Source organism: Sciurus carolinensis, chromosome 7, assembly GCF_902686445.1.
Source record: "Sciurus carolinensis chromosome 7, mSciCar1.2, whole genome shotgun sequence".
NCBI lineage: Eukaryota > Metazoa > Chordata > Mammalia > Rodentia > Sciuridae > Sciurus > Sciurus carolinensis.
Window position 1 is genome coordinate 37537877 of NC_062219.1, and position 25132 is coordinate 37563008.

The 25132-nt window shown below is 33.0% G+C and overlaps 2 protein-coding genes across 13 annotated transcripts in view; one reads left to right on the forward strand and one right to left on the reverse strand.

The window, feature by feature from the left end:
* Echdc1 (ethylmalonyl-CoA decarboxylase 1) overlaps positions 1-17901 on the forward strand; it is a 31524-nt gene extending 13623 nt beyond the window's left edge. For 7 of the 8 annotated variants that reach the window (XM_047558476.1, XM_047558478.1, XM_047558480.1 and 4 more), the window contains exons 4-6: positions 2788-2840; positions 4469-4549; positions 16794-17901. In XM_047558476.1, coding sequence (XP_047414432.1) covers positions 2788-2840; positions 4469-4549; positions 16794-17202 — 543 coding nt within the window. In that variant the 3' untranslated portion in view covers positions 17203-17901. The remainder of the gene's footprint in view (positions 1-2787; positions 2841-4468; positions 4550-16793) is intronic. The other variant, XM_047558482.1, reaches the window with a different exon arrangement.
* The window catches only part of Rnf146 (ring finger protein 146), a 108863-nt gene that overhangs the window by 66783 nt on the left and 16948 nt on the right, over positions 1-25132 (reverse strand). For 3 of the 5 annotated variants that reach the window (XM_047558473.1, XM_047558472.1, XM_047558474.1), the window contains exon 3: positions 14470-20311. The exons of the other annotated variants lie outside the window; for them this stretch is intronic. In XM_047558473.1, the coding sequence (XP_047414429.1) occupies positions 19249-20311 (1063 nt within the window). In that variant the 3' untranslated portion in view covers positions 14470-19248. Of the gene's footprint in view, positions 1-14469; positions 20312-25132 lie in introns of those variants that run through there. 5 annotated transcript variants of the gene reach the window in all.

Sequence of the window (25132 nt, forward strand, 5' to 3'; positions counted from 1 at the left end):
TGGGGCTGGAGTGGTGGCTCAGTGGTAGAGCATTTCCCTAGCCCATGTGAGGCACTGGGTTCCATCCTCTGCACCACATATAAATAAATAAAGGTTAAAAAAAAACCATAGATTTATAAAAAAAAATTATATTGCATAGGCTAATTAATTCTATTCTAGATACTTCATTGGAATTTTAAGTAATCTGAATCTAGCAAGAGAAAAATTAGGCCTATTGATGTTATTTTATGTGAATGATTTAACAAACTCTATTAGAAAGGTTTTTTTTAACAGAGTATAAGTCAGTCTGTTTTTAAAGGTTTTTTCATTCTTTGTGGCTGCATTAATTTTCTCATCACTATGTAATGTAGACTGACTTTCCTGACAAAGGCTTTGCTTGAGGAAGTTTCTACCACATTGGCTTTTCCCTTTTCTTGTCAGCATTTGTTTTATAAATCAACATGTTTTTCCATGTAAACTTCATCTAATTCCATTAACTTCAATAATGTACTATAGAGGGTAGTCTATGCATTTACCGGGATCTAGTCTGAGGGTAAAGGCATAATATCAACCTCAGGAGCTTATTGTCTAGGCCAAACACCTGCCATTGCCCCTTCTCTAGAAAGGCTTCCACCTAGCCCACCCCAGCTAAATGAATTGTTCATTTCTTCTTTGTCACTCTTCTAACTTTGTTGAAGCATTTTGTAAGAAACTTATACTGTATCTTGATACTTGTTTCATTTCTGTATCTTTAGTAAGATTGAGAATTTAATTATTATGTTCCCTAACCCCTATCTTATAGAGATACTGTGTCTAATAATGAAACCAAATGCATAATTCATGTCAATCCATAAATACTATAGATAAGGTAAAAAAAAATACTGAAAACACAAAAGAGAAAAAACTACTACAGATTTATTTATTGTGTATGCAAATTATTTGCTCTGGGCATGCCTTGAAATAGAGAATAGGACAGGCTACTTCAAGTAGTGGGAATGATATAAACAAAGACATAGGAACAACCTTGAATGTTAGGTGTTAGTGGAATGTGAAGTATTGTTGTGACTGTGGTTAAAATACTCAGATGAGAAGTATGGTATCAATGAAGTTGGTAAGATAGTTTGAGATCAGGAAGGATCAGGTCTTGCCAAGAAATTTAGATTTTATCCTATTGGTGATATGAAATCAACATCTTATAGGAAGTTTTATCAGGTAGCAAGATGGAGGAGATATATATATATATATATATATATATATATATATATATAATATATATAATATATACATATGTATATATAAAAAATGAGAAATTAAATACAGAGAGATTGGTTAGGAGGCAAAACTGTTGTAGTAATCTCACCATAAGTAACACAGATCTAAATTTGTTTAGCAGGAGTAAAAATTGATACTGGGAATATTTAAAAGGAAGAATTGAGGGGACTTAGTAACTAGTTGAGTATGGGCAAATTGTGAAATGGCAGTCAATTATAAAAAATCTAAAGTTGTTAACCATTAACTCAATTCTTCCACTAATGTTTTCAACTTACTCAGAACTCTTATCTTTATGTAATCTTCTACAGAGTGTGTGGTACATTTTTACCTTTCCAACCATTCTTTAAATCAAATAAAACAGATTTTTTTCTTCCCCATTCCTTTTAAAAGAGGAAAGTGAAGTTCATAGTATGATTTGCTTAAGATCATGTTGTTATTCAGTGGTAGCACTAGGATTCACACTCGGCTCTTTAATTCCCGTTTGATGGACCTTTATTTTTATTTTATTTATTTATTTTGTGGTGCTGGGGATTGAACCTAGAGCCTTGTGCTTGCAAGGCAAGCACTCTACCAACTGAGCTATATCCCCAGCTCTTTTAATTCCCATTTGATTTTGCCACGCTGAGTTTGAGATGTTGGCAAAATGTGGAAGTAAATATCTAATAGGTTTTAGTGCTTCACTTAAAACAATAGTTGAAGCATTTGGAATGAATGAATCTTCCAAGGAGAAAATATACATAAAGAAGAGAAAGAGAATCATGGATTAGGTTTTTGGGAACACATGCATTTAGGGAATTAGCTGAATAGAAAGAGTAAGGAATGAAACCTAGAAAAGAATAATCAAAGAAATAGGAAGAATAAAGAGTATAAAGTTTTGCTAGAAAAAAGAATCTGGTCAGAGATAGGCACTACCTATTATGGAGAAAGAGAAGATGAGTGAGAAGGAGAAGTCATTTAATTTGATGAAGAGGAGATTATTAGAAAGTTTAAGGAAAATCATTTGGGAGGAGGTTGAAAGCCAGATCATACTGTCAATGAAAGTATGTGAGGTGAAATATAATGCATTTGGACTACTTTTAAGAAATTTGCGATTTATGGAGATATCAGGATAAAAGCCTTAGGAGTGCAGAACATGAAATCATATTACAATGTTTCCCTTCCTCCTTTCCTCCTTTTATATGTTTATGTTCATAGGGATAATAGGTGGATGTATATTATACCTCTTCCCCCTAGATTACGCCAAGTAGGGAATAGAATACTTTACTGTTCCAGTTGTATGATCTGACTCTGTTACCTGCATCTTGTTTATCATAACCTCATGCAAAGGTCAGCTCAAGGGCCTTTAGGACATCAAGAATGAAGTACTGTTGTTAACTTTCAGACAGCATCAGAGGATTTAAATAGAAACCTCATTGTTTTTAAAAGAGTTAGGTATATTTTTGTCTTCATTGTTTACTAAAACCTGAATTTTTAAAATATTTCTCAGGTAATACATTTGCATTATGCCTTTGTGTTTATACTTATTTTTATTTAAAGGATGGAGTGGCCTTATCTATGTTCATGCAAAACACCTTAACAAGATTTATGAGGTAATGTAGCTTTCTTTTAAAAATATGATTTCTAAAAGATCAAAAATCTCTCATTATTCCATTTTTTAAAAAATTTTCTGCTCATTTTTTATTTATTTTAGATGTTGGTAGAGCTTTATTTTATTTATTTATATGTGGTGCTAAGAATCTAACCCAGTGCCTCATATATGCTAGGCAAGTGCTCTACTACTGAGCCACAACCGCAGCCACACATTCCATTATTTATACCAGTTAAAAATAATAACTGATTTTCAAATTATATATATTCTAATGATGAACTATTTCTTTTTGTGTGGAGAACAGTCATTTAATTGCTAATGAAGTGCACACAGTACTTTATAAATAAAATAAGTGAGGGGGAAAAGAATTTAGACCTACCCTCTTTTCCCTAAGGAGCTTATATCACTAGGTATCTTAAGGAATAGACATGGGGGAGTCAAATACTGATATTAGAGCAAAATAAAGACAGTGATCTGCTGAAGACAAAGATTATCTGATGTTTAAGTGAGTAGAATTAGAGTGGAGTGAACTGTATCCAGAGAGGTGAGACAAAGAATTAAGGATTGGAGAAGACTACAGTTTTCTGAGAAAGATAGATTTACTTTGTATCTAGATGAAAAAGAAAAGGGGACAATTCTTTTATGCATTTGGACTTAAAACCTGACATGTTTGGGGCTAATTAACTTTCTACCTTCATATTCTGATTATAGACAATTTAAAAATTATAAAAACTAAGGAAATTTATATTTAAGCATACTTATTTATTGGACATCTCTATTTTTACATCACTATTTTGGGTACTCATGATATCTGATAGAGTAATTGAATCATAACATTACTATCTAAAATACTTTTTTTTCATTATCTTAGCTCCTGAATTCATCTCTTTCCTCTATTATGCTTGACTTTTTCTTAGATACATCTGAAAAATTATTCCTTTTTAAACAGTCTTTTCTACTTGAGAGCAATATGTGTTGAGAAGCGCTCACTTTACCTACAGCTTCACATTTTGTTTAGAACCTACCAAAAAATTCCATACTTTTAAAACATTTTAGATTTACCTTGTAGTATTCACACATTCTTAGAAACAGAAAAGGTAAGAGATCTACATCACAAAATAATGCCTATATATAGGATTAATCTGTGGATCATTTCAAGCACTAATGAGATTTTTGAGGAACTTTCAGTACACAGTTTTGGACCTCTATCTTCTAGATCACGTTTTCTGCCTTGGCTGCAGCCTTAATTTTCCTACCCTTAAGGAGTCTTAGTAAAAATGGACTAAGATGATATCACATTAAATTATTCACAATTGTCAGCTGCTGAGAAGTCCCAGGGGCTGTAAATTATACAAAAGCATCCATGTTTGGAATAAAGGTACAATATGCCATTCATTTAAAAGTATATAATGAGGGCAGTATTTTGATAAACTTACATCATATTTAGTATGAATTTTTGTGTTTTTAGTGTTATACTATTTTTCTTCTCAAGGTGCATAAATTCAAGTTTCTACAGTCCTTTGATGTGTTTACTATAAACAGTGCAGTAATTTTGTTTCCACTATATTTAAGATTTTTTAAATATTAAAAATTAGAAATATTAATATCCATTTGTTCTTCAATACTCAGACTTCCTTTAATAAGTGTTGCACTGGTTCAAGGTCGGGCATTGGGTGGAGGAGCAGAATTTACTACAGCATGTGATTTCAGGTAGGATAAAAATTGCATTACTTCTTGCATAAATATAATTAGCATATGCTCAGATTTATTTTCTACTTTCATTTCTATATTTTGTAGATTCTTAAGGTAATCAATTAGTGAATATTATCTTTTTTGTCAATCATTAAAGTAGATAATTTGATTATAGTATAATTACTATTTTATGCCTTGAAAAAATTAAAACACAATGATTTTGACTAAATCAAATCCATATTAACAGATCTTCTAGGGAGAAAAGGAAGGAAAATATAAAACTTAAAATCCAAAAGCATTATGCACAAAAAGTAAATAGCTGGGAAAAAAGAAAAAAAACTGGAAAAGAGAGTAGAGAAAAAAACAAAGTTATAACTGTCTTTTTATCAATAAAAAGGGATTTTTTGGACTGGGGATATAGCTAAGTTGGTAGAGTGCTTGCCTCACATGCACAAGGCCCTGGGTTCAATCCCCATTTGAACAAGAAAAAAAGGCGGGGAGATGGGTTTCTGAGATTCATTTCATGTCTTTAATCTATGTGATTTATAACAGCATTGTCGGGCTTTGGTGAAGATTAGGGAATGAAGTTAGAGAAAGTCCTTTAGGATTGATAGCATTGATAGCTCTTCAATCTCTAGAATCATTCTCAGTATTGATAGCTATACTATTTAGGTATGATCTTTTATAAAATCTTATGCTTTACATATGTTTGAAACTACTTTCTCAACACCATTCCCAAGACCTATAAGCACAACTGTAAGGAAACATTAGTACAATAATCTCTACAAACTCCTCACTTCTGCCTCTTTATGTAAAGAGTAAAGGATAGTATATAAATGCATGATTGGAGGTAAAATGATGAAATAAACCAGTAAAATAGTTAAGAGCCTGAGCATCATAGTCACATAAATTTAGGTCAATCTCAGTTTGCCACTTTTATCTGACTTTGAGCAAGTAACTATTTCACCTTTCTAAGTCTGTTTCTTTATCTGTAAAATGGAAAAATCTCCCTTAAATAGAAGTATAAATGAGATCATGATTATATAGATTTTAGCATAATTTTTAACTTTAAGTATACATTAGTATACACAAATATTCTTTCTTAGAATCTTAAAATAATCTTATACTAATCTCTTTTACAAAAATGCCAATACTTTTAAACTCATTGTTCTTTCATTGGGTTTTTCTATTCGTTGTACACTTGTCTTGGCTAACAGAAGCGTTGGAGAGTACACTAAGTGGAGACCTGCGTCAACTTTTGACTTGCTTTCTTTCAGACACTAAGGAAAAAGTCATTCTTCTCTGGCATGTATTGCTCTAGATATTTCAGTACATTGTTATATAACATTTTAACAATTTTTAGAAATTATTGTGGCATAAATTCAGTTAAAATGCATTGATTTTAATTATATAATATAAAATAAATTTGGATCAATGTGTACATCTATGTAACTACCTTCACAATTAAGATGTAGAACATTTTTATTATTCCCATACGTTTGCATATGCCCTTTCCTGTGGTGGGTGAGAGCTGTGGTGGCATCTTGTTGTGATTTTAATTTGAATTTCCCCAGTGACCTGATGGTGTTGAGTGTCTTGCTTTCGGCTTATTAGTCAGTCGATATATCTCCTTTTTTGCTCTTTAAAATCTTTGCCCCTTTTTATTAGTTGAATTGTATCACTTATTTATATATACTGAATAAAATTATATGTCAGATATATTTTTAACATAGAAATATTGTGAGTATTTGCTCCTAACCTGCTGTTTTTTTTATTAGTAGTATATTTTGAAGAGCAGAGAATTTTAATTTTTAAAATGTTTCTAGCTTTTTAGTTTAAAATTATTAGACTTATGAAAAACTTGGAAAAATCATACATGTAATTCCTATATACCTTTCACTCAATTGAGGATTGAATCAGGGACACTTTACCACTAAGTTACATTTTCAGTTCTTTTTTTAAATTTTGAGATAGGGTCTCACTAAGTTGCAAAGGCTAGCCTTGAACTTGTGATCCTCTGCCTCAGCTCCCTGAGTAGCTGGGATTACAGGTATGCACCAACATGCCTGGCATGCTAATATTCTTTTACTGGTCTGTGATCCAGCCAAGAATCTTTTATCTGATATAGATACTGCTACCCAAACTTTCTTATGATTAACATTTGCCTGTCCTTCCATTTTAATTGATTTGTATTGTTCAAAAGTAGATTTTAAGAGACCACATTGTGGTGTCTTCCCCACCCCCTTTTTTTTCTAAGTGACATTCTTTGGATTGTCTAATAGAGTAACATTATGGAGTGTATACTTTATATTTGTAGTCAGGGTTATGATATGATATGTTATGATATGATTGGGTTTAAATTTACTATATTTATACTTATTTTTTATTTGTCCCATCTGTTTTTACTTTACTCTTTTCCTGCCGCATTCTGGAATATTTTTATCATACTATTATCCCTCTACTATATGCCATATATGCCATATATGCAGATTTTTAAATTTCTTAACAGTGTGAACTTGTCACAGTCCAGCTGCACATGATATTATACTAATTCGTATAAGATATAAGGACAGTACAATATACTTATAGTTCTCTTTTCCTGTCCTTTGTGTATTGTTGATATATATTTGTTTCCATGTCACTCCACAATCATATTTTTGCTCTAAATAGTTATCACTTAAAGAAAAAACATAATGAGAATCAAATGTCTTTTATTTATTTATATCTTTCTAGAAGGAATATTTTTCTTGAAGCACATTTTGATTTGTGACTTTATTAAGGAAGATGACTTGCCTAATCAGAAACTTTTCTAGTATTAGATATTTCTTCTATGTTGTTTGAATAGTTTTGGAACTCAGTTGTTTCCACAATAGCTAGACCTATATGAATACCTGGATGATGTTTCTACATTGATTTTCTAATTTTTTGAGAATGAAATGAAAGCTAGGAATTCTGTCTTAGGAAACTTCACATAAAATGTTTTCCATGAACCCTTGGTTCAGAAACCCTGTTTTTAAATAGATATTTCTACATATATAATAATTTGTCATTATGTTTTATATAGTAAAGATGTTTCTTCTGTCTACTAATTCAGTCTGATAAGGCCTTCTAATATTTTGGTTTTGTGTATATAAAACATAAATATTGAGTTTCATGACTTGTTACAAAATAAAAACCTATGTAACCATGATTTAGGTCAAGAATTGGAGCATTGCCAACACTCTTGTAGTGTCCCACCTGCCTCTTCTTAGTCACAATCCTTTCATTTCCATTTGGGTTAACCTTAAATATGGTAATTCCTTTCCTGCTTTCTTTTATGGTTTTATAAAATAAATATTCCATAACAGATATATATTTTTTTCTATTTTAGCTTTATAGAAATAATATGAAAAATATTTAGTAAATGTGTAAGGAAGTATGTTTTTTTTTCTTTTTTTAAATTTTATCACTCAAGTTTTAGTTTGTTAGTTCAAATATGTCACTTTTTACTCACATAGAGATTTGTAAATAGTTCCAGCATATAAGACAAGTTACCAAGATTCTAGGTTCTTCAAAAATTAGTAATTCCTAATTGAACAGATTCCTGTACACAATGAAAAATGGTCATTTTGTTTGACAGTGCCCTCTGCTGTCATCAATGCAGATTGCATTAGGATGCAGCTACCCTTTATTCTATGAGCTGTCATTGACATTATGGATGATGTGAGACTAATGGGAAATTGTCTATGTGTGAAAGAATTGAATACTTTTCTCATTTTATCTGAAATATAGGTATTTATGAAATATACAACTTAAATGTATAATTATAGAAAGTATATATTTAAAGAGTTCTAAGTGTATGTATGTGTGCATTACTGCATTTCAAAATTCACTACATAAAGACTTTATAGATGTCCTTTGGAGAAAGTGAAAATCATTTAGAATCTACTGTTTATCTTCAAGCATTTATTAGACTTGTGTATCATCCTTTATATTCATTCCTTACCTGTATTTGGGTATAGTTAGGGTTTAGAATAAAAGGCAAAATAGCAGATAAAATAATCTGAGAATACTTAATCCCTTGATGCTTCTAAATTGCTTTATTATCTTAACTTCTAACTGAAGGAAGTATAACATGCCCCAGAGTCTCATTAAATATTTAATTTTGTTGTATGTGAGATTATTGCCCTCTTAGCAGACCATTCAGTAATACATCTGGTGTATTCACAGAGGAGAGTACAGTTTCCAATGAAACATGATCAACTTTTCTGGAAGTGGTGTCTTCATTCAGTAAACATTTTTTAGTACATACATATGCCAGGCACTGTCATTCACAAAATATTTATGTCTTAGTTTTTTCTATTTTTCTAGTAGTACGTTTCTGTTTTATTTTTTAAATATACTGGTCCACAACCAATTATAATAGTCCCTTCTTCTTTAGAGTTTTGCTTTTCATGGTCTCAGTTACCTGTGATCAACCACAGTATGAAAATATTAAATGGAAAATTCCAGGAGTAACAATTTATAGGCTTCTGTATTATACATTGTTGTGTGGTCTGATGAAATCTCATGCCATCCTGTTCACAGCTACCTGGGATGTGAATCAAGCCTTTGGTGCGTTCATGCTTTATATACTACCTGCCCACTATTCAGTAGTATATACGTAGCTTTAGTAGTAGTCTAGCATTCTCAGATCAACTGTTAACGGTATCAGTGTTTGTATTCAAGTAACCTCTTTTTACTCTATAATGGTTCCAAAGCTCAAGAATAATTATGCTGGAATTTTATTACAGCATATTGTTGAAATCTCATGTTCTATTTCATTAGTCATCATTCTTAATCATTTCACTATGCTTAATTATAAATGAAGCTTTATCATATGTATGTATATAGAGGAAAAAATAGCAGACATAGGCTTTGGCACTGTTTGTTGTTTCAAGAATCTTGGAACCTAACCTCAGAGGGTAAAGGGAGATAACTATAGATATTAAAGCAGTGAAACTGATCCTTCACCCTGTGGTTTGTAAAGCACTGTCCTAGACTTCTTAGGCCTTTTTAAACCCACATACCAAGAATAACTATAATTCTTAAAAGGGACCAATAAGGAGGAGTGTTCATTGAATGACCTACATTACTAACTTCAGTTATAAGGAAGTGATAAATCAGTACAAGTTCCTCTAACTGATATTTTCCCCAACCCTATCAGTACCTTATTAGTTATCTTCTATGACAAGTTGCTTTAATTATATTTTTTAAAGTTAAATTCTAAGAAAATATGCTTGTGCCAAAAGAACACCAAAAGCTTTCAACTAAAATAAGTTATTTTAAAAAGTATATCTGTTGGTCCTCTTTAGCTTGTTTAACTTTCTTACCCTGGAGAATTGCCTAGAATTCACTCAACTTATATTTCTGCACAAGCCACCCTTCTATTTCTAATGGATAATACTTCAGCAGATGGAAATATACTTAATAAGAATTTCCACCAGAAATGAGTCCAGATGTTATACTAGCGTTGCCCCTTCCTCTCCAGAAAAACCCCTTTAAGCACCAGCTGATTATAGATTTAATGAATACATATATCAGAAACAAGTCTACTTGGCATATGTAGGTCCTCATATTAAATTGTATTCTGTTGAGTCATCATTTCACATAAAATATTCTAAAAGATAATGACCTTTTAAAAGCATTTTTAAAAACAAAAGGCAAGCTTGTGGATTAAAAATTGGCATTTCTCAACTGAAAAATAAAACGAGATGACTTGAAAGCAGAAGACGGACTGGTAAGGAAGGGAGGAGGGATAGCAGAAAAGATAGAAAAGGAAGGTCATGTGGTGGGCAGATAAGATCAGACTAAAAGATGTATATGGAAATATCATAGACCCATTAGTTTGTATAATTAATGTGGGTTAATAATAATTTTTAAAATTAAGGTACAGATTATGATAAAAAAAAAAAAAGAAGAAAAGAAAAGGGCATTCCTTCTGGGCCCAGTGGCACATGCCTGTAATACCAGCTTCTTGGGAGGCTGACGCAGAAGGATTGCAAGTTCAAGGGTAGCCTGGGCAACTTAGCCAGACCCTGTTTCAAACTAACAAATAAAAAGGACTGGGGATGTAGCTCAGTAGTAAAGTACCCATGAGTTCAATCCCTAGTACCCACTTCCTCCAAAATGTATTCCTTAGTGCCCAGAATCTAGTCACACATGTCCCTGAGTGCCAGGGATGTTAAATATTTTTCTATATTTGTTGACCATTTGTATTTCTTCTGAGAAATGTCTTTTTCCCATTTATTGATTGGGTTATTTGTGTTTTTTTTGGTGTTAAGTTTTTTGAGTTCTTTATGTGTTCTGGATATTAATCCCCTGTGGCAGGAACAGCTGGCAAAGATTTTCTCTTAGTCTATAGGCTCTGCATTTAGTTTTTTCTTTTTCCCTTTCCATCTGTGTTCATTGAATTCTATCTTATGAATATATAGAATTTTATAATAAAAACTGTATTTTTGGTATTAGTAATGGTATCTCTCAGGAAAATTCTAGAAATAGGATTGACAAATCAAAGGTTAAATAGACATTAACAAATTAATGAATATTGTTAGTTATTACAATTTCTCTTTCATAGGAAAGAGACCAGCCTTGCATTCTCTCTAGCCTGTTTATTGCCCTTGATAACAGAGCCTACTGTTAAGCTTTTGAATTTTTGCCAATCTGATGGGTGAGGAATAGTGTTTCAGCAGTTTTATGTGCATTTCTCTAAGTGCAGTTGATCTTATTTTCATATTTTAAAAAAACATTTTTTAAATCTTTGTGAGTTACCTATTCATATTTTGCTTATTTTGGGGTAGAGTATTTGATCTTTTACTCTTAATTTTTATAAGCTTTTCATCTATTAATGATATTTGTCATCTGTGATACATTTAAAAAATACTTGCCTAGCTTGCCATTAGTCTTCTAAAAAAGCTTTGCCACTTTCCCAGGCTATAGAGAATGTTTTATTCTAGTATTTGAGTAATTTTATGGCTTCATCTATCTAACCCATTTTAACTTATTTATGAAAGGTGTAAAAATGGATATTTTCTCTTTTTTTTCCCCAAATGCCTATTTTTCTGCAACACTATTTTGAAAGGATTTCTGTGTTTCAGTGATTTCAGATACCACCTTATCATGAACTAGATTTCCACTTGTAATTGTATCTATTGATAGATTTTGTTTTGTTCTACTTCCAATTTTTTTGTATTATTTTTAATGCTGTGATAACTATTTATGTATAAGGCCTTATCCACCTAAAGATAATTGTCTGAAAATAGATCTTATGAGTGGTACAAGTATTTAAAGGCTAAGAGAGTATTCAGGGCTTTTGATGTGTATTGCCAACTTGTCCTCCAGGAAAGAGCGTACCAATTTATACTACCACCAGCATTAAATGAGTGTTTGGGCATAGCCTTTGCAATGAATATAATCCTTTTAAAGATCTTTTCTGATTTGATGATCAAAACTTAATTTGCATTTTTAGAGATTTTTTAGTGATACACAATATACAATTTTATATATTCTTTGATTTGTGCATATGCATGTGAATTGTCAGCATTTCCTTTTTCCATTTTTCTTTTGGGGTATTGAGAAACACATTTTTACTCCTTTATCTCTATAATGAAATAAAATTCTCAATTTGCAGTTTAGAACCTTACCTAGCTAATTGGCTTCCAATCTCTAACATTGTTTTCCTGTATATAAATAACCCTCAGCCTCAGGTATCAGCATTTCCAGCTATTACCCATTAGTTCAATGTATATCTCAAAGAAAGGAAGCCATAAAACAATGCTAGTTCCAAAGGACCTTACTGTAGATAGCACTTTTCTTAAAAATTCTTGCTTGATATATACATAATACACACTTTGCATTTGTACACTGTTCCACCCCCAAAGGACTAATTCCCGTTTTTATTTGGAAGTTTCTGGATTCTGAAAATAAGATGCCTCCCTCATGAAGCAGGCACATTGCCCATGTCACTTTGTTTTGTGGTTTCCACCACATTAATTGGAAATTGTTACTTTAAATCCTGTGATACCAAGAAATCCCATCTTCAGCCAAGTGTGGTGGCTCATGCAGGCCTGCAATCCTAGCAGCTTGGGAGGATGAAGCAGGAGGATCATGAGTCCAAAACCAGCAATTTACTGAGACCCTAAGCAACTTAGCAAGACCCTGTCTCAAGATAAAATACTTAATGGGCTGAGTCTGTGGCTCGTGGTAGAGCACTTGCCTAGCATGTGTGAAGCACTGGGCTTGATTCTCAGCACCGCGTATAAGTAAATAAACAAATAAAGATCTATTGACAATTAAATAATATTTAAAAATAAAATACATAAGAAAGGGCTGGGGATGGGGTTTAGGCTTAGTGGTTAAGTGCCCCTGGGTTCAATCCCTGATACCAAAAATAAACAAAAAAAAAAAAAAAAGAAAGAAGAAAATCCATCTTTGATCATGCTAGGATTACTATCTGGGTACCAAAAAATCCCATGATGTTCACAAAACATTTTCCAGACTATTCCCCACCTCACCACCACCACACACACAAATAAAAATTTTCCTTCGTTCAGCCTATACTGTTGTGTAAATGAAGGGAGTCTCATGAGGCCAGTCATCTGAGAGTTGGGAATCAAAAAGTTGAGATTTTAGGGAGAATTTTTGGTTTCTTTCCTTCTGTTTTCTATACTTTGTCTCATGATGGCAAGTAGAAAGCAAAAGGGAAGCAGGTGCCAGGAAAGTATGTGTGCAAATAAGTATTTATGTTCAAACATGATTTAAAGTATAGTTTGTGGTCAGAGATGCTAATTATGTGGTTTTCTATACCATATTTCCCCCAAGTCAGCAGCTTGCCTTGTCTTTGACTCCTAATATGCAATGAAAAAGGATTAGCAGTTTCCAGCCCCAAAGCTTATTTAAATCAATGATTAAAACCTTTAAATCTGTGACATAATTGTTAGTTAATTTTACAGTATCAAAAGTATTTAAAAACTTTCAAGTATTTGGTTACTTATTTCATTTTGTGTCCTTTTACTTAGTTATAATTTATGAGGTGTGGTATGCAGCCAATCTAGTGGTCATGCTAGGATTCCAAGCCAAGCAGTCTGGCGACATCATCTGTGCACTTCACAGCATAGTTGAATAATGTCCCAATTCAATATGCATTTCCATCCTTAATCACCAAGTTCACTGTGCCTTTCTTCAACACTGAATACTTTTAAAAACTATTTTTCTTGTATAACTTTTACTAAAAACTTCCTGTTTTAATAAAATTTGATAAGTTCTTTTTAAAATTGTTTTTCTTGACTACATTTGTTCACCCCAAAACTTAGAATTAACTTTCAGAAAGTAGTAAGTAGCACACTGAACAGTCTTTCCAGGTATCAACACTTGACCTTGTATCATCAGCCAAATGTTAATAGTCTTTCTTTAGTTCTGTACAGTTTCTTAACACTCTTCTATCCAGATAGTAACAAGAAACATTTGATTATTTCTTCTCCCCCAGGTTGTCAGAGGAAATTTTAAATATTGCCAGTAATGATTACAGAATGAATAGACTAAAATACTTATAATTCTTTTACTTGTCAAAATAAGGGACTTTAGTATGATCTTATAAATTGAGTCTGTAGTAAGTCTATAGAATTATAAGAGCTAAGTCTTCTATTGTTTACATGAATTGATAGATTATCCCTTCACAATAAATTACAGGTGATACCAGGAAACTACATTAAACTCTGGAATTAGTCTATAATCTTATAAGATGAAGAAGCAGTTCTATTTGTGCATGTATCTTGATGATTAGATCATGTTTCCTTAAATTAGGTTTTCTACATTTAAAATGTTATATTTAGACTATAATATTTAGGTCAATAGAGTGCTATGAAAGGTTACTTACTCTCTGTTCTGTTTCTCTTCTTGTTAAACAACTATGTTCTTCAGACACCAGTGGTTTTTTTTATCATATTTATTTACTGTATATCAATACAAAAAGGCACACACTAAAGAATAGATGTCAGTTTGAACACAACAGATAATCTTACAAAGATTACCTCAGGATTTGTTACAGTTATGATGTAGTATTTAAAAAGGCATTTTATCTTGTAAAATAGAACAAAGGGGGAAGATGATGGTATGAAGATCATAATGAAGTTTCTTTAGAAGCAAAGAATCTAAAATATGTTTGTTAGTAATAACTTTTGTTGTATAAACCCATATACATTATACTAACATCTAGGTTGTTAACCAATTTTTTCCCCCCAGCACTGAGGATTGAACCCAAAGGGTGAGGCAAGCACTCTGTCACTGAGCCTACCTGCATAGCACAATAACCAATTTTTATGTTCAGCTGATGTTCCTAACAGTCCTTTTCTCCATTGTAGGCATAGCTCTGAACCAACATCAGTGTGAATTCCACAATTTAATTTGAATGACATAATTCATTGTGTGAAAAGCTTTATGACTGGGTTAAAAATTAACAATATTCCTATCTCCAAGGCTATCAGACATTATATAATTTGAATCCTTAAATTTTTGACAGTTTTGTTTGTGATAAGGCAGTATTCCTCTTACAATTTTCAGCTACATTCAGATTCTTAATGAGACCTGTTCCTTCTTATGCCTCATTTAAAAATAATTTATCAAAACTATTTTCATAGATATTTCTGTACTTAAGTATTTCTCCTGTAAAGTGTCAAAAGCCTCAAGTCTGTTGTTCTTTGGGCATAAGAGAAGTAAATCACCTGCAGTTAACATTTAATGTTTTGAAAAGCAAGATTCAAGGTCTTTATATAACAAATAGTTTGAAAGCAATTTTTCTTAAGGAATTTAAAATTTTGACATGACATTTTAGTCAAAATGACATTTTAACATAGTGAAAGCATGCAGTCAAAAACTCATTTGATACTATTTCCTAACTATATAACTTTACTCAATCCCTTATTATACAGATGTTTCTAGGCAAACATGAAGCCTTTTGCTATGACCACTAATTTTTTATAACTAACTCCCTTTTGTTGTTCCATGTTGCTTATTAATCTATGGTCATACTTATAATAATTCCACAATTTGGAGAAAAAGAATCCCTACTATAGGAAATCACTGCTATCTATCAGTCTATCCAGGTAGTGATGTTTTTATTGGTATCCCTGCTCCCACTCTGACCCACCAACTACTGTGTGCCACAAAGTTGAGTACATACAACACTATCTAGGTTTAAGTCCTAGCTTTGCCATTGCTTTGTAGCCTAGATTGAGCTATTTAACTTTTGTTGCCTCGATTTTTCCATCTTTAATAATGAGGGTGTTACCATACATCACATGGTTGTTCTCAGGGATTAACATAAGCTTCCTTAACAATTGGTATAAGTGCTATTAAATACTAATTTAAGTCTTTATACAGCAACCAGAACAACCCTTACAAAATGTGAGGTGCTAGTCTCTTGGTTGACTCCTTTAAGAAATTTCACAAAGAAAGAGTGAAACCTGAGCTCCTTATGGAGACCTCTCTGATTTTGTTCTGCATTACTCATTGCTTCCTCTATTCCAGTTAAGTTGACCCCATCCCCAGAGATACAAAGCAGTCCTAGTTCAAGACCTTTCCATTTGGAATTGCTTCTTCTTGGAATGCTTTCTCCAGATATTTGCACTGCTCATATATCTGTCACAGGCCATATCCATCAACATACATATCCTCATTCGTTAATTCCTTGCCCCATTTTTTCTTTATAGCACTTATCAACACATATTGTGTAGTGCCTTTCTCTCCAAACTGGTACACAAGCACAAGAATTCTGTTAATTCACAGAGTATTCAAGCATCTAAAACACTACCTGGTATTGGCAGTGCTCAGTAAATATTTACTAGACAGATGTTGGGCTATAAAACAAAATTTCATATTTTTTTCCTGAGGACTGAGAACCCTACCTTACTATACTTTTGTGTGTGGGCATGTGTACAACAGTAAATACCTTACATTTCCTATGCCCATACTTTCTCCTGATTCAGGTTCTCTTTAGGACACCACTTGAGAAAAAAAATTGGGCTTTTAGAAATAAACAATTTGCAAAGTTAAGAATAAGCAAGCACAACAAAAATGATATTTTTTTGTGTTAAAAATCTTAGATGAACAACTTCATCTTTCTAATATTCAGTTTCTAATATGTATCTGCCTAAAAAGATCCGTGATTTCATGTCACATTATGAAGAGATGGTACTTAGGATTGTTAGCACATATATGTAGTTATATTTTTCTCTTTTTGCTTTTGCAGGTTAATGACTCCAGAGAGTGAGATCAGATTTGTCCACAAAGAGATGGGCATAATTCCAAGCTGGGGTGGGGCCAGCCGGCTGGTTGAAATTATTGGCAGCAGACAAGCTCTCAAAGTGTTAAGTGGGGCCCTCAAACTGAATTCAGAAAAAGCCTTAAACATAGGAATGATAGAAGAGGTCTTGCAGTCTTCAGATGAAACTAAATCTCTAGAAGAAGCACAAGAGTGGCTAATGCAATTTGTCAGTGGGCCACCAGAAGTCATTAGAGCTCTGAAAAAATCTGTTTGTTCAGGCAGAGAGCTGTGTTTAGAGGAGGCATTACAGAATGAGAGAGATCTTTTAGGAACAGTATGGGGGGGACCTGCAAATTTAGAGGCCATTGCTAGGAAAGGAAAATTTAATAAATAGATTTTTTTAAATGTGTATGTACTACAATGAATACTTCAATGAATAATCTTTATGAAAGTTAAATGGTACTAAATATGAATAGGAGAATTACTTTGAAGTCTACTACTAAAATTCAGATTTGTTTGACTATCTGAACTCATTTGTTTTGTTTACCAACATTTGGCTTATTAACATATACACAACTTTTGTTTAAAAAGTACTTGTCAATTCCTAAATTTGTATAATAGTTCTTAGACTATAACAGAAGTTTTTGAAAAGGAAAGCTTCTACACAAAACCTATTTCTTGGTTTATTTTTCGTAAATATTTTGTTCTGTCTTACCTGGAAATAACTTACCAAAAAACCTTGTAGTTAAAGAAAAAAGTGGGGCAGGGATCAAGAGAACATTAAGATAAGAAAATCATTTCTGCTCCAAGCAGCTGGAGTAAAAAGTAGTGAGAAATGACCCTTTGTTTTAAAAAAGATCTACTAAACAGTGAGTAAGCATAATACAGAACATCAACCGATTCTATTGTTCGTTTCCTGGAACTTCTGTTAACAGCAGTACTATTGATAGTTTTAAAGTTGAGACATAAAGATTAATGAAGAATCCTATAACATTTGCATTTAGATTTGTTTTTCCAGAAAACATCTTAACTGTTCTTCTTTTCTAACTAGTTGTATTTTAAAAGTAAATTTAATAAAAATGCATAACTCACATTTTTATGATCCCAGTAATTTACTTATTTAAAAATACATGTCAAAGAATTAAGTCCCAATTCTTAACTTTTCACAATAAGAAGTAAAAAAGAACTTCAAACTGTGGAGTTTTTAATTCTTGATTTTATTTGCTATTATATTTAATTCCAGTTGAGTCATAGTAAAAATAACTTGTATATCCTTAATCAGCATGATCCTGCTTTCTGAGTTCTAAAAATATAGTCAGACAGACTCATTTTTTGAGGACATTACCAGGTTAACCCAATACTTCCTGTCTTGCCAAGATAAAAGTAGATTTTCTGGTCTTACAATATTATGTGTAAAGTGAATTTGTTAATGCTGTTTATATGCAAGTCTGCCATGTAATTCAGAGTGTAAGAATACTAATTAAGTGTAAGACTTACTTATGAAGTAAGTGCAAGACTGCTACAGAAAATATAAAATATCAGCTATTTGATAGAATTCTTAAGTCTCACAGGTTGTAGGTTTATTTTCCATACTTACCTTACAGATTGTTTAAATATTCTCTATGAAGAAATCAAACTTCTAAGCAGGTGACTATTTAGGTGGAATACAATCAGTTAAAACACTAACTTGTTAGTGACTTTTGGCCACAAATTTCAAACACTTTTCATCCTTTTTCCACACTCAAACCAGAGACAAATTATTTTCAATAAACTCTAGTATTTATTAAATTATAAATTTTTTAATCAAAAAAAAGAAAAATGCAGATCAAGAGAAACCTCAAACTACAAGGACTAGACAGCAAAGCCTCTGGGAACGCCATGAAGTGTGTTTACAAAAGAGTCTGAAATATGAGTTATTAAATGATTTCTTTACAATCCATTTGAATAACTTTACTATATAATAGTTGTTAGCTCATCTATTTTAAAATCCCAAATTCACATCTATTTCCACATTAAATTAAGCTTCCTGCTCATAATGATACCAAACATCTCACAAGTGCCAAATTTTAGTAATGGTTTTATGCCAATCCATGCAGGAAAAAAAAGGTAATGCAAGAGTTGGATGAGGACTATTAATGCACAGATAATATACACACACTGGCCAAAAGAACTAAAGAAATTTAAAATAAAAAAACTATAAACAAACATCAAGAAAAGGGGGTCATTACTAAACAGCTCTCAACTATCAACACCCAAGTTCCTTACATTAAATAAATTTCTCAGCAGAGACATGTTAGACATTTTAATTTCAGATCTATCCTTCCCACACCCATTCCCACCCCAATCCCCAATTGCACTACTAGGGATGAGTATAATGTTACGGGGGCAATTTACAGATAACCATTTCAACCTTAAGCATGGAGCTGAAGACTTTTTTAATTTAAACTTCAGTTACTGTGCACTGTCCATCAGGCCTTCTAGATCTGACACTGACACTAACTGTTCCAGCCCCTGTTATCGATCGATCAGCTGCTGATCGATCAGCTATTGTCTGGTTTGCATTAGGAACCAAAAGTCTCTGTTGGGTCAGGGAGTGCTGTGCAACAACCGCGGATACATCTTCACTATCACTACTGGCATCTGATTCGGTTTCTTCAATGGACGTATCAGGTACCCTGCTTGAAGAAGGTGATTCATGATCTTCTTCTCCTTCCCCCCTATGACTCCTTTCAGCTATGCTGTCTCCACCGAGTTGTAAATGAGCAAAAGAGTCTTCCAGAGAAGTGCCTGCATCAGGGGATGGTGTTGCAGGGCTGGTTAACTGGCCATCTACTGATGTTAGGGGCCTTGCAGAAGACACTGGAGGCTGAACAGAAGCTCCACTCTGTGCTGATATGCTGTCCGCTCCATCGGCAGAGCTCTCTCTTGCTAAGTTTACAGTGTTAGTGTCACAGTCCAGCCTAAGTCCAGCTACTCCCTTCTTTGGTATATCTATTATATCTCGCTTAATCTTCCTGCGACGTCCATGTTCATTTCTCCTATATTGAACCATATTTTCAAGATCAGCAACATATAGAAACCCAGCAATTAACATTTCAGTGTTCTTTTTACCTTTCGAAAAAGCATCTTCCAGCTCTCTACTAGTACGCTCGTCGTACTGCCACCACCCATTTCTTCCTTCGTAATACCATGCATATTCACCATTTCCTCTACTTGCTGCCTTGAGTTCTTCTGGTGACAACAAAGTTGGCTTGTCAAGGAAATCCTCAGGAATTTCTTGTCGACAAAGAGCACATCGCTTTCCAAGCCATGAAGCTCCCTTTACACACAGATAGCAGAAGACATGCTTACAGGGCAGACTGACTGGGTGAACACATGTTTGCAGACAAATGGCACATTCAGGAACAGTTAGAGAAGGTGCAGTATTAGAACAGGACTCATTTGCTTTCCTGTTCGTAGGAAGCATGTTTATTGAGTGATCAATCTCACCACAGCCAGCCATCCTAAGAAAATGAAAAAAATACATACAATATTAAAATCATGTATAAACTCTTCCAATATCTAAATTCAACAATTCAGAAAACACTTAATAAGCACCTATCACATACATTATATGCAAGTCACATAGAACCAAATAGATAGAACCAGATACAAACATTCAAAAATGTACAATCCAGTCTGACTATAATCGGTCTAAAAACCACAACACAGCCAAAAACTAAGATTACAAAGAGAAACAATTTTGAACCCTTCAAGGATAATCACTAGCAATTTTCAAATTATGCCACGTTAATATATTTTTGTTAATTCATAAAGAGGCCATATAAAATTAAGACTAAAGCTGAAATCCTAGAAGTTCCATACCTCTGCTGTATATGTAAAAACACACGTTTAACCATTGATATGTCATGCATGACCATTTCCTTTCTGTAAAACATTCTTCTAATGGTTTTGTTGTTATTGCCTTTTTCTATTTTTTCTAAACCGTATGGTTCTTTTCACTGTATTCTTTTGACATGATCTTACCTATACTCATGGCATCAATTACTACTTATAGACAAATGACAAAAATTAATACAATATCTCCATTCATTTTGGACCTGTATTTCTGTCTATTTTAGAATTGGTATGACTGGAAGTTACAAACCTGAAATCATGATCTGTTTCTTACTCCCTAAAATAGCCTTCTTGGTGACACCACTACCTGCTTATCCAAGCCAAAAATCCAACTCAGAAACTTTCCTACACATTTCCATCCAAAACACTGCTGTTATCAATTCTAGCAAGTATCTCATAAATCTACCTAATATCCATCTCTACCTTCCCTAGCTATTAAGCAAACATTTGTTTATTGTATTATTGCATTGCCTTTTAACTGGTTCAAACACAATACTTGCTTTTAAGTTGTTTTTTAGGATAATAATCAAGATCTCTGAATCTGTTATGCCCTGAATGGTCTGGCCCCCTATCTCCAATATAAGCCTCATCTCCTATCAAATTTCCCCTAGATCAGGCTTCTAGTCACACTGACTACTCCCTATAATACTACCTATAATAAGTTTTCCCCATAGGGAACACTTCCTTTTCACCTCCTGCCTTCCACACCCTTTTTGATAGGCAAACTAGTATCCATCTTTCACTTCTTTCTCTTGAGAAAGCCTCTATGACCAAGTCAAATAATCCTGTTAACTTCTTGCTACCATGAACTCCCCATTCTTTATCAGAATTGCAATATAACATTTACTTTTATGAAAATGAATGTTTTTAAACAACATGAATAGATCATATTATAAAACAGATATTTGGATTTCATTTTAAATAATTTTAACCTAAATTAATCTGATCTAAAACTTTTTTTAAAACATGTACTGAGATATACCTTGGTAATATATAAAAATTCTTTCAGTGTACTTAGTGATCAGCCCTGAAGAAGCACAATGAAGAACTATATAATGAAAAGCTGCAGCCAGCCCATGAAAAAAGGATAACTAATTAAGAGAAAACTTACATAGTGAAACACATAAACAAGAATTCTAAAAACCCGAGTCTTACGCTCCCTTATTAATTATGTGCTCTTAGTCATTCAGGGAAAATTTTAGTCTAAATTTCCTCACCTGAAAAATCAATTTACAAAGCCCTGGGAAAAATGGCCCCCAAAATACTTAGTAATCACCAGCTCCATAGAGGTTAGAACTACATAAAACCATGGAAGAAAAAGATACCACTATCAAAACTGCCCTGAAAAGGAGGGAAAGAGAAATAAAAGGCAAGATTTGTCAAATTGGATGTACTGAACTTAAACACTGACATAAAATTTTGAACTTCTACCTTATTTGTTCAGATAAACAACATGTACTAGAGTCCATATACAATGCTAAGGACTGATGGATCTAAAGATGAATAAGACATTCACTTTGTGAACCAAGGAAACATGCATGTGGATAATCACATTTTGCAGTAAACAAAATGTGTTAAAATACTGAACTATGAGAGAGGAATGGTCATTGGGTGGGTGGCTGTGGATAATGGAGATTTCAAGCACAGACATGCAAAGCACTCAATGATGTAAGCAATGGAATAGCAGAAGATGCAACTGTAAAGATATCAGAAGCCAAATAAACATCTGATTTGACTTTTACCCCACAGTAATAGGAAACCAAGCTATTTTAAAAAGGGAGAAAACAACAGGGCAGTAGATTAATGACCGAGAAATGGAGGTAAAGATTTAAGAGATTAGAAACCATTAAATATTTAAAATGAGTTAAAATGTCTCTGTACCAGTTAATTCTGCCATTTTAAACAAGGATATTTAGATTCTAATAACCATAAGGACCTTTACTTTTTGTCCAAGAACAAGAATTTAAAAACAAGTCCAGTAGTGCCGGGTGCAGTGGCGCATGCCTACAATCCCAGTGGCTTGGGAGGCCAAGGCATTGAGAGTTCAAAGTCAGTCTCAGCAACTAAGTGAGGCCATAAGCAACTCAGTGAGACCCTGTCTCTAAATAAAATACAAAATGGGATTGGGGGTGTGGCCCAGTGGTCGAGTGCCCCTGAATTCAATCCCCAGTACCCACACCCCAAAAAAGAGTCCAAGTCCAGTGGTTACAAAAAAGGGGATAGTCAATAAAAATGTTTACATTAATCAAAAACTGAAAAAAAATATTCTCAGGCTTTAATCACACCATATTCAATCTTGTAACAATCCCATTTTTTTTTTACTGCTTTTTCTGTGTTCTTGGTTAAGAATTTACTAATAATGTAAGTTTTTAAAAAGATTACATTTATCTAGAGAAGAATTAATCAAAGAAATGCTTAATTTCCAAATTCTTTTTCAAACCTTAATAACATTAACAATCAATTCCTTTACCAAAAAAATCTAGGTTATAGAAACCAGCAAAGTACAACTTTTCCTAACCCATAGAAAGTTCTAAATCAACCAAATATGACTTCTTAATATGTATTAGGCACTGTATAAGAGCTTTGAAGTATTCTGCCTTGTCTTCAAAGATCTTAAAACAAGTTACAAGTAAAGCACATGCTTCTTAACTGGCCAATCAAAACCCCTATCTATCCCACCCTTTCCATCCCAAAAGAAATGGCAGTGCCCACCACATTTTGTCTTGGAAACTCTCATTCTTTGCAACTGAAGTCAAAGAAATTAATTTCATTGAAATTCTCGAAAATCTTTTAAGGATTTCCCTATGTATGTAAATTTCCAATCAAGAAAAAAAAAATTCATTTACAAGTAATCTTTTATATGAGTAACAAGACTATCATTTATTATTAGACAAAATGAAAAAATGGGCTGTTGCTCATCATTATTTTGAAAAAATAGCAATATCTTACAAATAAAAGTCCATATCCTAAACTATCTAGGTAACTCATAAACAATGGACAAATTTATAATTTTATGAATTTAAGTTTAAATGGAATACAAGTCTAGTAAGATGATAACAAGATATCCAACATGTCACTGGGACCAATGTCATACTTTCAAATATATAATTCCAAACCTGTTATATCTGATCTAAGTAAAATTGACCCAAAACATCAGTTTTCCAGATGCAACTGGTTTATATACAGAACAGAAAGTTCTCCCGGGGTGCCACAGGGCATGCCTATAATCCCAGCAACTCAAAAGGCTGAAGAAGGAGGATCTCTAGTTTGAGGTCAACCTCAGTAACTTAGTGAGACTTTATCTCAAAATAATATGGAGGTGCAGCTCACTGGTAACATGCCCCTGGGTTCAATCCCCAGTATCATTAAAAAAAAGTTTTCAACTAAAAATATTACTTTCAGGGCTGGGGAGATCGCTCAGTCGGTAGAGTGCTTGCCTTGTAAGCAAAAGGCCCTGGGTTCGATCCCCAGCACCCAAATTAAAAAAAAAAAAATTACTTTCCACTCTGCTTAATGTTATCAATATTTTGTAGGACTTGCATGTATGAGTAAAATTACATACCTTTAAAACATAAAAAAGCAATTATGACCACCCCAAGGCATGAACCATCAAATCGAAATACTTGGAAAGGCAAAACAACCCTGTGCAGATATTCTGTTTCCCTCATCACAAGAAGTTTACTTCATTGGAAAATTTCATCAGAAAACAAACAAGGGACATTGGAGAACTAAAGGTGCATTATTTCATATGAAGCATTCTCAACTATCAATTTGCAATAGCAAATTTTAAATTCTGATTCACTTTAGTCCACCAAGTATACTGCCAGTCTAACACCAACTATGAAACTGGGAGAAACATTTGATACTAATTCTTATATAATTCTGGATGAGGCATAAACAACAAATAAGATACAGAGAAGATATTTAACAATGTAAAGATAAAGCAAACCCAAACAACTAGCCTGCATATAAGACATACTTCAAGGCTGTTTTTATTACCATTTTAATCTATTCTACAGTCTCTATTTCACACAGTTTCAATAATCTTAAAATAGGTTGAGAGCTCAAATATGCAGATGTTCTTACCAACGTGTAAGTAAGAAATGCTTCCCCATCCCCTTTGTGTAGGGCAAAGATTTGGTAAAGAATTAATGCTAACAAAAAAGAAGTATTCCCCGTCTAATAAATGTTGTAGGAAACTCTACAAATCATTTTGCAAAAAAGGAATTTATTTCTAGGTTACTAAATTAAGAAAAATTCAGTACAAGGAAATTTGTAGTTAATTCAACTCTGCTAAGAAGCATAAATTTAGCACTCATTTTCAAAGCCGTTTTTACTAACTAAAAATTCTTCATGTGCTATTATAACTTTCAAGGATAAACCTATTCTTATTCCCATAGATAAGCATGGTAAATAAGGCGTGTATC